Source organism: Mytilus edulis, chromosome 7, assembly GCF_963676685.1.
Source record: "Mytilus edulis chromosome 7, xbMytEdul2.2, whole genome shotgun sequence".
Lineage (NCBI taxonomy): Eukaryota > Metazoa > Mollusca > Bivalvia > Mytilida > Mytilidae > Mytilus > Mytilus edulis.
In genome coordinates, this window is record NC_092350.1 from 17,077,943 (window position 1) to 17,091,095 (window position 13,153).

The 13,153-nt window shown below is 31.1% G+C and overlaps 3 protein-coding genes across 3 annotated transcripts in view; 2 read left to right on the forward strand and 1 right to left on the reverse strand.

Moving 5' to 3' along the window:
* LOC139480884 (trifunctional purine biosynthetic protein adenosine-3-like) overlaps positions 1–13,153 on the reverse strand; it is a 483,263-nt gene that overhangs the window by 342,061 nt on the left and 128,049 nt on the right. The gene's annotated exons all lie outside the window — the stretch shown is intronic.
* LOC139480869 (complement C1q-like protein 3) lies at positions 796–5,192 on the forward strand. Its single transcript, XM_071263799.1, has 3 exons — positions 796–894; positions 1,570–1,739; positions 4,772–5,192. Exons 2-3 carry the CDS (start codon positions 1,571–1,573, stop codon positions 5,170–5,172), a joined length of 570 nt encoding a protein of 189 aa, XP_071119900.1. The 5' UTR covers positions 796–894; position 1,570; the 3' UTR covers positions 5,173–5,192.
* On the forward strand, positions 8,022–10,590 carry LOC139480889 (complement C1q-like protein 3). Its single transcript, XM_071263827.1, has 2 exons — positions 8,022–8,231; positions 10,138–10,590. Exons 1-2 carry the CDS (start codon positions 8,138–8,140, stop codon positions 10,536–10,538), a joined length of 495 nt encoding a protein of 164 aa, XP_071119928.1. The 5' UTR covers positions 8,022–8,137; the 3' UTR covers positions 10,539–10,590.

The window sequence follows — 13,153 nt, forward strand, 5'->3', positions numbered from 1 at the left end:
TTTTATACTTGGTTTTATATTCTAAGGTTTAATAGTAATTCTGTCAACCAAAGAGGCACAATGCTAATCCTATAAAGAGTTTTTGAAACGTTTACATAATCTTTGTAACATATGTAGAGTGATCAAAGATAGTTATTTCGAAATTGTATCGATGATTATAAAGGTTAAGTATTTAAAAACTATGTAACCAACGAAGTTCTTGAATATATATTCCCCCGCACTCTCTCATATTCAGAAATAAAATCAATTGAGAATAGTTCATAAATTCAATTATATATTTGGTTTATTTAGTGCACTTTTATCTTGTATTTAAAGGGTGAAAAACTACAAGTTCTGATAAGTATTCTGTGATATGTACATGTAACAGTGAAGTTTTACAATCAGGGATTATGTAGGATTCCAGATCTTTGAGGGACTTTGCTAATCGTTATTGATTATATGTAATCCCTGAAAACCATAAATATTTTTACATAATCACTAAAAATGGTTAGAATTATTGCGAAACAGACAAAAATTATTTCAGGGATAATCAATAACAAGAAGATTTTTTGTTTGATAAAATAACGAATTGTAAGTGAACAGTTTTTCCAAAGATATTCTAGTTAACCGTGTTGAGCCACAATACCTTATTCTGTAAAATTTGTTTTGAAAATGTATAAACATACTTTCTCACAAGCTATCTTTATGGATCTGTCAACAGTTATGACAGCCAGCATTCTGGTATCACTTGTTTCTGTAGTGTCATCTTTCAAACTGGTACCAGCATTGACTATCTATAAAGCAGTTTTTTCAGCAACATCTATGTCTATTCATTAAAAGATTTATACGTAAATATGTTAAATCTCAAACGGATTCATATATATTTTCTCCATTGAAGCTACTGTTATTCATCAGGTAAGTTTTCTCTTCTTGACATCAATAATTAACCAGTCCAAAATAATGTGAATTCTGTTTGATATAAAGCTTGTCATATTTAGATATTTAGTAAGTCTATGTCCACCTAGATATCCACATTAGGTCATATGTATCAATCTAGTAGTCTATTTTAGTTAAAATGTGTTTCTTATAACTATTTTATTGACATGTACATTTACTTTTATTTATACTTATAGTGTTATACAATAAGTATTCGTCAATTAAACTTTTCTTTTGTTTTAGCCATGGTAACGTGTTACAATTTGCAGAACTTAATGGTTAAAAGTCTAGATTTGAGATGCAATTTACTCAAAATATAAACAATATGTAAAATGAAAAACAAAACTAATATATTCCAAAAATTAAAGACTGAACATATGTGACATTTTTCAAAGTAATTATAGATTTTCAATATTATGATTAAGGTCAAAAATGGAAAATTGAAACTTCAATTAGGAACGGTTAACAGTCCCTTTTGTCTTAAATTAAGTAGAGAGTTTTCCATGTCAATCTGAAATATCCCAAAAAGGACAATAAGTTCTATCTGTAATAGATTTTGTGAAGAACGTTCATTTACTTCTTTTTGATTTATCGTTCATATAATTTTGTTTATAACATTGCTCCATATAACAAAAGCCATGTTAATTCTTTCAGAATGAATATTCCCTGGTTCTGTTTTTTCATCAATATCTTTGTATTGACCGAAGGCCTAGCTGAGCCGATAAAATGTTCGGAAGCAGAATCTGATCTCACGAAATACATAAATTGGCAGATGGAGATTTATAATGCTGGACGTAACAGTCCCTCACCACAGAAATGCCAAGGTACGTTAAATAAAACATTGTTTTCTGTTTTGCTTCCAATTACATAAGTTGAATGAATACTGAATGGCTAATTACATTATCCTCAACCACCTGGTATTTAACCATTCTGTTGATAAATGTTCAACGTGTCATTAAAATTCTCAAATGGTAGATACTTTTTCTCTTTTCTTATTCAAGACTGGTAATCTTTTTACATTTCAGGACGGTGCCAATTTGGGTGCGACGAAAAACTAAAAAGACATTATATCTGATCAAAGTACCTTGACATTGAAAAAAACATATAGAGTTGTCTGTGCTGTAAAGAACAAAATATATGAGGAAATTCTCATGCAATTATTTTTGAATGATGATTTTCATTGGACGTTGACAAATTTTTGGAAAGGTTAGATAAATAGTTATCAAAGGTACCAGGAAGATAAGACGTTCTATCAGAAAGTTACCATTTTGAATACTGAGTTTTAAATGTAATTTCTAAAAAAAAAGAACAAAAAGACACATTTTGTGCATCACAATCTTTCTTTTGTTAATATTTAAACCATTCAGAAGCTTACGAAAAGAATAAATACGTCTTGTGTATATGTTTGAAATCGGGAGTAGAACTATAATGTTAAATTATTTAGATACAATAGACGGCGTAACAGATTCACAGTTTTTTTTTAATTAAGGCATTTCTTAGCCAAAATGAATACTAAATGGAATTAATTTGAATATATAGCATTAAACTAGAGAAAAATATAATGAATTTTATGCATAGCCTTAAATACAATACAGATATCTCATAAGTCTACTTACATTCTAGAATTTTCAAAAACAATTTTTTGACATCTTCAAACAATAGATAGTCGGGGCTTTAGCTTGTTTGCATTATACACTGCATTATACTCTAATAAAGGCAACATTAGTATACCGCTATTCATATGTTTCGTAAATAGATTGAGAAAACACAAATCAGGGTTACAAGCTAGAACCGATGTAAACACAGAAACACTGAAGTACAGCTTTATGGCAATGTTTTATATGCCGCTAAAATTACAACATAACATGACAGGAATACTGTACAAATAAATGCAAGAACACTCAGAAAAGAGCAAAACATAAATTTAAATATAAATATAATAATACATTTCGGCATGTTAACCACAGAACAACAAACATACCTAAAATTTATTTAGGACAGTACATAAAAACAGCATACTAGAATTAATCAACCAATGTATCAACGCCTTTAAAAAAAATGACGTCACATGTAAATTTCAAAAATTGGACATAAATTGAGATTAGGTTTGTAATTATGTTATAAGATGAATTTTATAACAATTACAAGAATATCAATATAGCTTTTTGTTTAAAGCTAGTTGCCAACTGTAATATCTAACTTAACATCTAATATTATTTAATTTAAAGTAATCAAAAGAAAAAAAATAAATTGTAAACTATGTAATGGTTTCAAAGTCAATAAACAATGATGAGGGGTTTTACATTAATTCCTCATCTTAAACAACCCAATCACAAACTAATCTATAGAGATAAGAAGTACCAATGCTTATACAACTTCGTGCATAATACCATTGACCGACCACTAATGGCTCCCCAGAAATTGATCTAATTACAAACTAATACATGTAAACTAAGAAAAAGTTTCAAGGTCGATTAGACTATTACTAAGGGGTGGTGCCAAATAATCTCCATGGTAATTAGATGTACCAATGCTAATACAACTGTTTAAAATATCATTAACCTACCACTTGTTGTTTACCATAAACTGACCTAATTCTACAATTAATACAGATTTTGACACACCATTCTCCTCGATGCGAGACAAAAATCATCTATTAATTTTTTTTCAAAAGTAATAATTATAACAAAAATACCGAACTTTAAGGAAAATTAAAAATGGAAAGTCTTTTATAAAATGACAAAATCAAAAACTGAAACACATCTTACAAATGGAAAACAACTGTCATATAACTAACTTTTTCATTTAAGTGATAAATTGACTATTTGGATATTTACAGAACAATTCTGCATTAAAAGATGCTCTCCATCTTTCATAGATTCTGTGAAAAAACTAAAAACATTCGTAAAGTTATCTTTCAAGGGCAATAACTCTTATGAGAGATCAATTGATGATATTTTTCATGCTGATTTATTTTTTTTAGGTCGTACTTTGCTGTATTGTTTTTTGTCAAGTTCTCTCTGTCTTAGTTTTTGTACCAAAGAAAAAACATCTTTTCAGAGTATAACACTTATTGGTGATCATTTGATGATTTAAATCAATTAACTTATCTTTAAGTTTTACTTTTTTATGTTTTTCGTGTTGGTCTTTCAAGGGCAGACACTCTAAGAGAAGATTAATTAACAATGTCTGTCATGATGACTTATCCGATGGTCTCACTTTTCTGTACTCCTTATCAAAAATTCTGAATTGGACTTAAAAAATTTACGAAAATGTTTGTCAAGGGCAATAACTCTTATAAGGGGATCTATTGAAGTGTGTTTTACTTTGCTGAACATTTTTTATACATAAAATTCCTCTTGATCTAAAATGGCTTTAAAGATGATAACCAATTACTGAGAAATTTCATCAGAATTTATATTGCAGAGACAATAAGTCTAAATAAGGGTGTCCAATTAAATTGAAAAATCAGAAACAAATAGATCTTTAACTTCTGATTTGGTTAACTGTCAGTTTTGTCTTATTGCTTTAGTTTTTTAAAATATAAATTTAAAACTATTTTTACCTATTTTTTCACCATGGCGTGTTTGCATGTTGATTGACTGAAATACAAAAGACAAACTTAATACTAGCTACAATAAGGATTATTCGTCTCAAGTTTGGTTCATCTAAGATTTGCTATTATATCATCACTTTACAGTTAGATTCGAGAAGGTGTTTCAGCAATCAAATTGGTTATATTAACTAAATCTAGTTATAACATTCAAGAGTTTTAATTGTAGCCAGTTTTACTAATTACGTAGTAAAATATCACTGACAATTATGGAAACAAATAAACCAACATCTATTTTTTCAGATATGTTGAAAGAGAGGCCAGCTTTTTTTGCGTTTGTGAAGGCCAACAGTGTTTCGTTCACTGGACATGACATTTTGAAATTTGACGATGTGAGAACAAACATAGGGAATCACTACAACGCATCCACTGGATACTTTACAGCTCCAAAACTAGGGTTGTATGAAATATCTTGCCTTTTGTTTGGATTTGGAACCTCCGCAGTTACCTTCCAGATACACAAAAACAGTCAGATTTTTGGCTACGGATATACAACAGGTAGAGAATGGAATTCGAATACTGTGTCTCTACTGATGGAGTTAAAGAAAGGAGACAATGTATATGTCAAGCATCGACATCCAAACAGGAAAGAAACCGTCCAAGGCACTCAACATTCATATTTTTCTGGTCGTCTTCTACAATAAAGTATCAAATGACTAATTAAGATGAATCATAATTCTTTGTAGAAAAAATAGTTATCAATCTTGCAAGATTTAAGGGTGATAGTATTTATCAGTTTTGTCAAATTGAGCATTCTTACCTAACCAGTTACTCGGATAATCTCTCGTCCGTAACCGTAACTTGGATAAGAAAAACGGTTTTGGTAGCAATACACAGTTAGGAAAAAAACTTAAAATTGACACTCATAATTTTTAAACACCCTCTTTCCCCTCCTTTCTAACAAAGAAGGCTTTATGTGTGTGTTATGCCTGTATATACTTATAGAAAGAGAATCGTCCATAGATTTGATTTCTTATGGCCATAAGGGTAAATATAATCACTTATGGTGTAACCATGGCAACAATCTGCATTTCTTAGATACAAAATATAGCAAAAAAGGGGATGAACATGTCACAAAAGTCTCCAAAATTTGATCTAAAGGAAAATTTCAATCAATTACAGTGATACCTTTCCTGAATCCATAGGTTTATATCAATCAAGAGGTGCAAAAACATCATATGCATTTCTGCTCGTTTTTCCATTAAATTAAATTGAAAAGATCGAGCGCAAAATCTTTGTTGATAAACACTACACTAATTTATGGACCTATGGACGGTACGGATAGGAAAATACGGACTGTCAATCATATAAATGGCCTACAAAACATGTTAAAAAAATCTAAATGTTTACATAAACCCACAAAGAAGCCTATATTATTCTTCAATTATCTAAAAATCAATTTTATTGTACAAAAACTTTCATATTTAAAAAATCACAGGTCCATATTGCGAAACTAAACTTCTAACTGTGTATTGTTACCTTTGGTATTTGTCAAAATTGTAGTTTAAACACTTGCATAACGGGTCGTCCTTTTGACTGTTTTGGATGTACAAATTACAAGCAATGTGTAACATGAATAGCGACATTAAATCCGATGCCTTAGGTAGAGGAAGAATTTTTACATTTTTTTTATTTTTGTCAAATAATCCTTGCAACAACTCTTTGTGGTATTAGTAAATTAACTTCTTTCCCTATCAAATATACCCTTTTTTCTAGTAACATTCTAAATATTCAACCACCAATGACGGTCAACCCCCTGGTTACATTGATTAATGGTTCATTTGCTATTATCCTGAACATGTTTGAACTATTTTCCACTAGATGTTAAGCAAGCAACAATGAATCAATAAGCCATGTAAAGAAAAATATAGTGTAAGGTTATACAATTTAAAAAAACCTATACATTGTACACATTTATTAATGTAATAAATATCATCTAAACTGTTTCTTTTTGTATTTTATTTTTAAATAGCTTGTGTTTTATTTTTATTCATAAATGCCTTTCATCCGTTTGAATGGTTTTACACTAGTAATTTTGAGGCCTTTTGTGGCTTGTTGTTCGGTGTGAGCCAAGGCTGCGTGTTGAAGTCCGTACATTAACTTATAATGGTTTACTTTTTATATTGTCATTTGGATGGAGAGTTGTCTCATTGGTACTCACACCACATCTTCCTATATCTATCTAGCAAGTACCCGGAATCTAATATCACTTATGTTATGACTGCTCTGAAATTGTATAAACTTGGTCAAATCAGTGGTCCGCTGAACTATCTTCAGTTATTTATCAACAACAATTACAGCCAACACTCGTTCATAATTTGTTACTGTAGTATCATCTTTTAAACTGGTACTAGTACGGAATATATATAAATCAGTTTTCCCAGGGACATCTATACCTTACAGTTGAAAAAATGACATATACATGTCCATTAGTCTCAAACAAGTCCGTAGTACTTTTGTATACTACCTCTCCTTTTCTTCATAAGGTGAGTCGCCTTAAAAACGAAAGAACCTTCAACTCTTTTTAATTTTCTCCGTTATACAAGTTATTTATCATGACCGGTTAATTTGAATATATTCATCTAAAACATAAAAAAATAAAAAGTGTCTAAAAGCGTATAAGTTCACAAGTCCAAGATAATGTGAGCTATGAATTATTAAGAGCATTTCATACGTATCAGGCCTATTTTCATTCCAGGTCATATGCTGACCTTTCGAAATCTAATTAGAAAAAAAAGTTGTTGATAATTGTCTCCTTGACATACATTTACTTTTGTTTATTCATATTGTGTTATACAATAAGAATTCCAAAATAAAACTAGTACCTTTATACTTCATATTTTGTTGTTTTTTTTAATGTAAAGTCATTTCTGGTTGGATTCTATTAAATATGGTATCAAATAGAATTGTCACAGGTTGTTTTTTTTTATTTGTTTATTATTTTGTTGTGACGCATATTTATCATTTGAGGAAGGACTGAACAACACAATAATTCAAGAATGTTTGTAGGTCATGAGTTTAAAGTCATGAGGGGAATATTTTACTTTGTTTTAATTTCGTAGATTCCTTGGTTTTTTTTAATCTGGTTATGATTTTGTGTGAAGCATGCAGACGAAGGGATTATATGAATGTATTATTTTTATTCTTGAAGTTTACAATATATTTCATCCACCTGATTGTTTATTATTCAATTTGGTTGATATACCTTTTAACTTTATGAAAAATAAGTTATAATTGTGTTTCGGTGTTTTTATCAAATGAAAACACTTTAAATAAAAAAAAATATAACAAAATCAACAAATCAGTTTGTTAAAATTGGAATTTGACCAGAAATGACCTCACAATATTTTTTTGAAAATCGTAATTTAATATGAAATACAAAGTGAAAAATTGCAAGTGAAAAATACTTTTGACCATGTTCTGAACTTTAAATAGATGTTTAAGGAAATGTTTTTTTTCCTGTTTTACAATTGCGCAACATAAAACGGAAAGACAAACCTGATAGATGAACTGCATTTATCTTCTACAAGGCTATACATATACTATAAAAGATTAGGACAAATCATTATTTTGTCAATATGAGAGGCAACAAGTTGACAAATTTTTAAAATGTTTGAACTGATATTAATTTTGTTTGTGATAAGTGCGACTCCACAAGCTGAAGGCTGCAGAATTGATGATGTCATTCAGGAGAAAATTGAAGGTATTTTTCATTTTTATACAAAACAATTATTAGGTCATTTTAAATTTGAATGTCAAATATTTCTTGTACTTAATCGATGATTTAAAAAACCACTGAAAGGTTAAGAGTGAAAAGTAAAAAAAAAGATGTGGTATGATTGCCAATGAGACAACTCTCCACAAGAGACTAAAATGACACAGAAATTAACAACTATAGATACTTGTACGGCCTTCAACAATGAGCAAGGCCTATACTGCAAAGTCAGCAGAAGACATTTTCATTTCTGGGCCTTTTATACACCTTTTAAATAAAAATAAAGTAGAAATTTAAAGAACTAAATTTTTGCTACGCATTTTCCCTAGGTTTTGATATTACTTGTTAGTAATGTCATGCTATTATGTCGACGTATTAGTTTTATATTCACACATGTTATGCTATTTCTAATTGTATCGAATTGAATGGCTCTTAAGTAAATATTATCATCCTTCTAGGCAATACATTTTGTTTTCACGAACACTCTAAAAAAAGAAACAGAAAGATTTAAAAACCTTATGTGGTTGGCATGATATATATTATTATATATCAATTTTCCAGATTTTATCTCTTCTTTAGATAACCACAAAATATTGTGCATTGATCACAACCTTACATTCATTCTACCTATGAGTATTTCAATGAAATATATACTCCGATATTCGAGTTACAAAATGATTTTTGTGGGTATAACCTTAAATAATTAATTGTCTTGAAAATTGTATAAATTGTGCACTGTGTATTAATCTAACATCTGTTCCTTTAATATCAATGATGTCATTGGTAAAGTTATATTCAAAATTAAAGACACCTTTTTAAGACATAATTTTAGTTGAAACAACAACAATTATATCTTCAATTCATAGTTTTAGTTGAAACAATTACAATTATATCCTGAATTCATAGTATTGCCTTGCGATACCTTATGTGTACGGATTGACAATTTAGTCTTAGATGCATGATTTTTTTTATATAAGTGTTTAGTGGCTTTGAACTAGCTGTCATTTAACTGTCTTTTTGTTGTTGGGATGTATAAGCACCCGGCCACGTCAACTTGTATTTTTGTCCATCTGATGAGTAAAGCCATTTTCAATTGATTTTTATAGTTCGTTCTTATGTTGTACTACGATGCCACTGTCCCAGGTTAGGAGAAGGGTTATGATCCCGCTTACATGTTTAACCCCACCAAAATCTGTCTGTATGTGCCTGTCCCAGGTGAACAGCCTGTAATTCAGTGGTTGTCGTTTGTTTATGTGTTACATATTTGTTTTTCGTTAAATTTTTGTACATAAATAAGGCCGTTAGTTTTCTCCTTTGAAATGTTTTACATTTTCATTTCTGGGCCTTATAAAAGGCCCAGAAATGAAAATGTCTTCTGCTGACTTTGCAGTATAGGCCTTGCTCATTGTTGAAGGCCGTACAGTGATCTATAGTTGTTAATTTCTGTGTCATTTTAGTCTCTTGTGGAGAGTTGTCTCATTGGCAATCATACCACATCTTTTTTTTTTAGCTAATCTAATAATGGTAAAATAGTCACGAAGAGGGGACAGTCAAACTCATAGATAGAAAATAAACTGACAACGCAATGGCTAAAAATAAAAAGTACAGAAGACACAACATAGAAAACTTAACAAACACTAACTATTAACTCATCACAGATACTATACGAACATTCCTGAATATTTGTGTTGTTCAGTCATTCTTTAAATATGTTTCCATGCTTAAAAATATGTTTTTATTCTATAATTGGTTTTCTATTGGATTCAATTATCAAATTTGTTATGTGAACTAAATCCAGCTATGTCATCCAAGATTAAAATGTATCCAGTTTTACTATTTTTGCATAATAAAGCAAACAAATACATTTAATAACAAAACAACATATATTTTTTAGATATGTTGAAAGAAAGACCAGCATTCTTCGCATTTGTCAAGGGTAATCATGTTACATTCACTGGTCATGACATTTTGAAATTTGGTGATGTGAAAACAAACATAGGGAATCACTACGACGCTACCACTGGACATTTTACAGCTCCAAAACCAGGATTGTATGAAATATCTTGTCTTCTGTATGGGGTAACAGCCTCCAGAGTCACCTTCCAGATACACAAAAACAGTCAGGTTTTTGCCTATGGATTTACACCTGGCAGAGAATATAATTCCAACACTGTTTCTCTACTGATGGAGTTGACAAAAGGAGACAAGGTATATGTCAAACATCGAATTCCAGGAAGGAGAGAAACTGTCCAAGGCAACAAACATTCATATTTTTCTGGCCGTCTTCTGCAATAAAGTATCAGTGACTTAATCGAAAAGCTTCAATAAAACTTGCTATTTTTCTTCATGCTGCCTTGTTTTCAGTCTTTTTTTCCAAATGCAATCTGATGGAAATAGATACCCTATGTCCACCCTTGGATTTGAAGGATCTAACGTTCTGTTTTACATTCTATTCAAAAGACCCTTTGGGACTCTCTGGATTTGTCATAACGATGAAAGAGAGTTTCTATGTCCACCTTTTGATTTATAGGATCTGACGTTCTGTTCAATATTCTGTTCAAAAGACCCTTTGGAACACCCTGAATTTTTCATAACGATGAAAAAAGAGACCCCTATGTCCATCCATTGATTTAAAGGATCGGACCTTCTGTTTTACATTCTGTTTAGAAGACCTTTTTGAATTCACTGGCTTTGTGATAATCATACACATCTTCATACACTTGATGGCCGATGTTCTTATAACCAGAACAAAAACTAAATCAATCTTGTGAGATTCGTGTCGCATGGACACCGGATCTGTATTTTAATGATATTGGTCCATATTTTACATACTTGTGAATACAAACCTTTTGAGGTAAGATTCAGGAGGACAGTGGAGATAACTTCTAACCTCTCATCAAATCTGTCAGAATCTGTCAGGAGAACTGTTCTAGGACAGTATGTAGAACTGTTATTCTGACACCTTTAATACAGTTCTAGCTAGAACAGTGGGGTTCGTGTTGCTTATTCTTTACTTTTCTATGTTGTGTCATGTGTACTATTTTTTGTCTGTTTGTCCTTTTCATTTTTAGCCATGGCGTTGTCAGTTTATTTTCGATTTATGAGTTTGATTGTCCCTCTGGTATCTTTCGTCCCTCTTCTAAAACTGATTGAGACAGTTCTACATAGAACTGATCCTGGCAGTTATAAATAGAACTGATCCTAACAGTTCTAAATAGAACAGATCCTGACAGTTCTACCCTAGAACAGTTTTAGACCGTTCTACCTAGAACTGACAAAATCGTTGGTCAGTTCTACGACTATAGTAGTTCTAAGGCTAGAACAGTTCTACGATTAGAACTGACAAAATCGTTGGTCAGTTCTACGACTATAGTAGTTCTAAGGCTAGAACAGTTCTACGATTAGAACTGATTTGGTCAGTTCTATGGCTAGAATTGATTTAGACAGTTCTATCCATATAACAGTTTAAGAACGTCATTTAGAACTGTTTTACAATCCTGACAGGTTTGGTCAGTTCTACGGCTAGAAAAGTTTAGACAGTTCTGCTGACAGTTCTACGGTAAGCACTGATTAGGTCAGTTCTGCTGACAGTTTTACGGTTAGAAGTGATTTTGGTCAGTTCTGCTGACAGTTCTACGACTAGAACTGATTCGGACAGTTCCACCTAGAATAGTTTTAGACAGTTCTACCCTAGAACTGATCCTGACAGTTTATAACAGTTCTATGACAGATTATTTTGACAGTTCTAATGAGAGGTTAGAAGTGATCTCCACTGTATATCAGCAATAACAAATCCAGCACGATTCCAACCACATCTTATGTTGTGAAAATACAGGTTTGTGTTGTTGTAATGTCCTTTCAACACATGACTTGCACATATCATACAAATTAGATTCCAATAATTGATACATGGTCTGAAATTCAATACAGAAATGGTAATAATAGATCGATAGAAATAGGGTAGCATTGTTGACATAACACATTTTCACACACCCTTTTTAAAGTAAAACAATAAAAATACCGAATTCCAAGGAAAATTCCAAGACGGAAAATCCCATATCAAATAGCAAAATCTTAAACACATCAAACGAAAGGAAATCAACTGTCAAAGCATTTCCTTGTGTAGGAAATGGTGGATAGGATCTGGTCTTTTAGCTATAAAAACATCTATCGTGTATGACAGTCGCATAACATTCCATTATATTGACAACAATGCGTGAACAGATATAAAATGTAAAAATGTAAAAAAAAAATCAAAAATAGGGGTACATCAATCAACATTGTGTTATTATCACTATAAAAACAACAAATTTGTCAAGAATCAAAGCACTGTAAGCGCTGTAGGCAGTTAACCAAAAACCAAGGCAAACGTAATTATGAAAACTGTGGCAATGTTGCTTCAATTGTTTTTTAAATGAATATAAATGAACAAAACTTAAAAATTCATATATTGTACATTTATAATTATTTAATGAATTAATTATTAAGGCAAATGGTTTATATTTTATCAAGGTTTTCAAAAGCAACGCAATATCAATGTATATGTTGTATCGTGAGTCTGCAGTGGTACAAGTTCGCAATGATTGCAGTTGTTCTAGTTGATAGTTAACGTTGGTATTAGTTGACTGCTAGTAGTACAAGTTGACTTAGTACGAGCTTGTAATAGTATGAATGGACTTGCTTCCCTGGAAAGAAAACTGAGTTTGTGTTCTACAGTACAAAGTATTAGACACAAATCAGACAAATGTTACCTGTTGGTGACCTTCTGCTGTTGTTTTTTTTCTATGGTCGGGTGGTTGTATCTTTGGCACATTCCCCATTTCCATTCTCAATTTTACTACTACATGGATCAAAGGGGAGGTCTGACAGACATGCCCATAGTAAATGTAAATGACCCCTACCTTCACGCC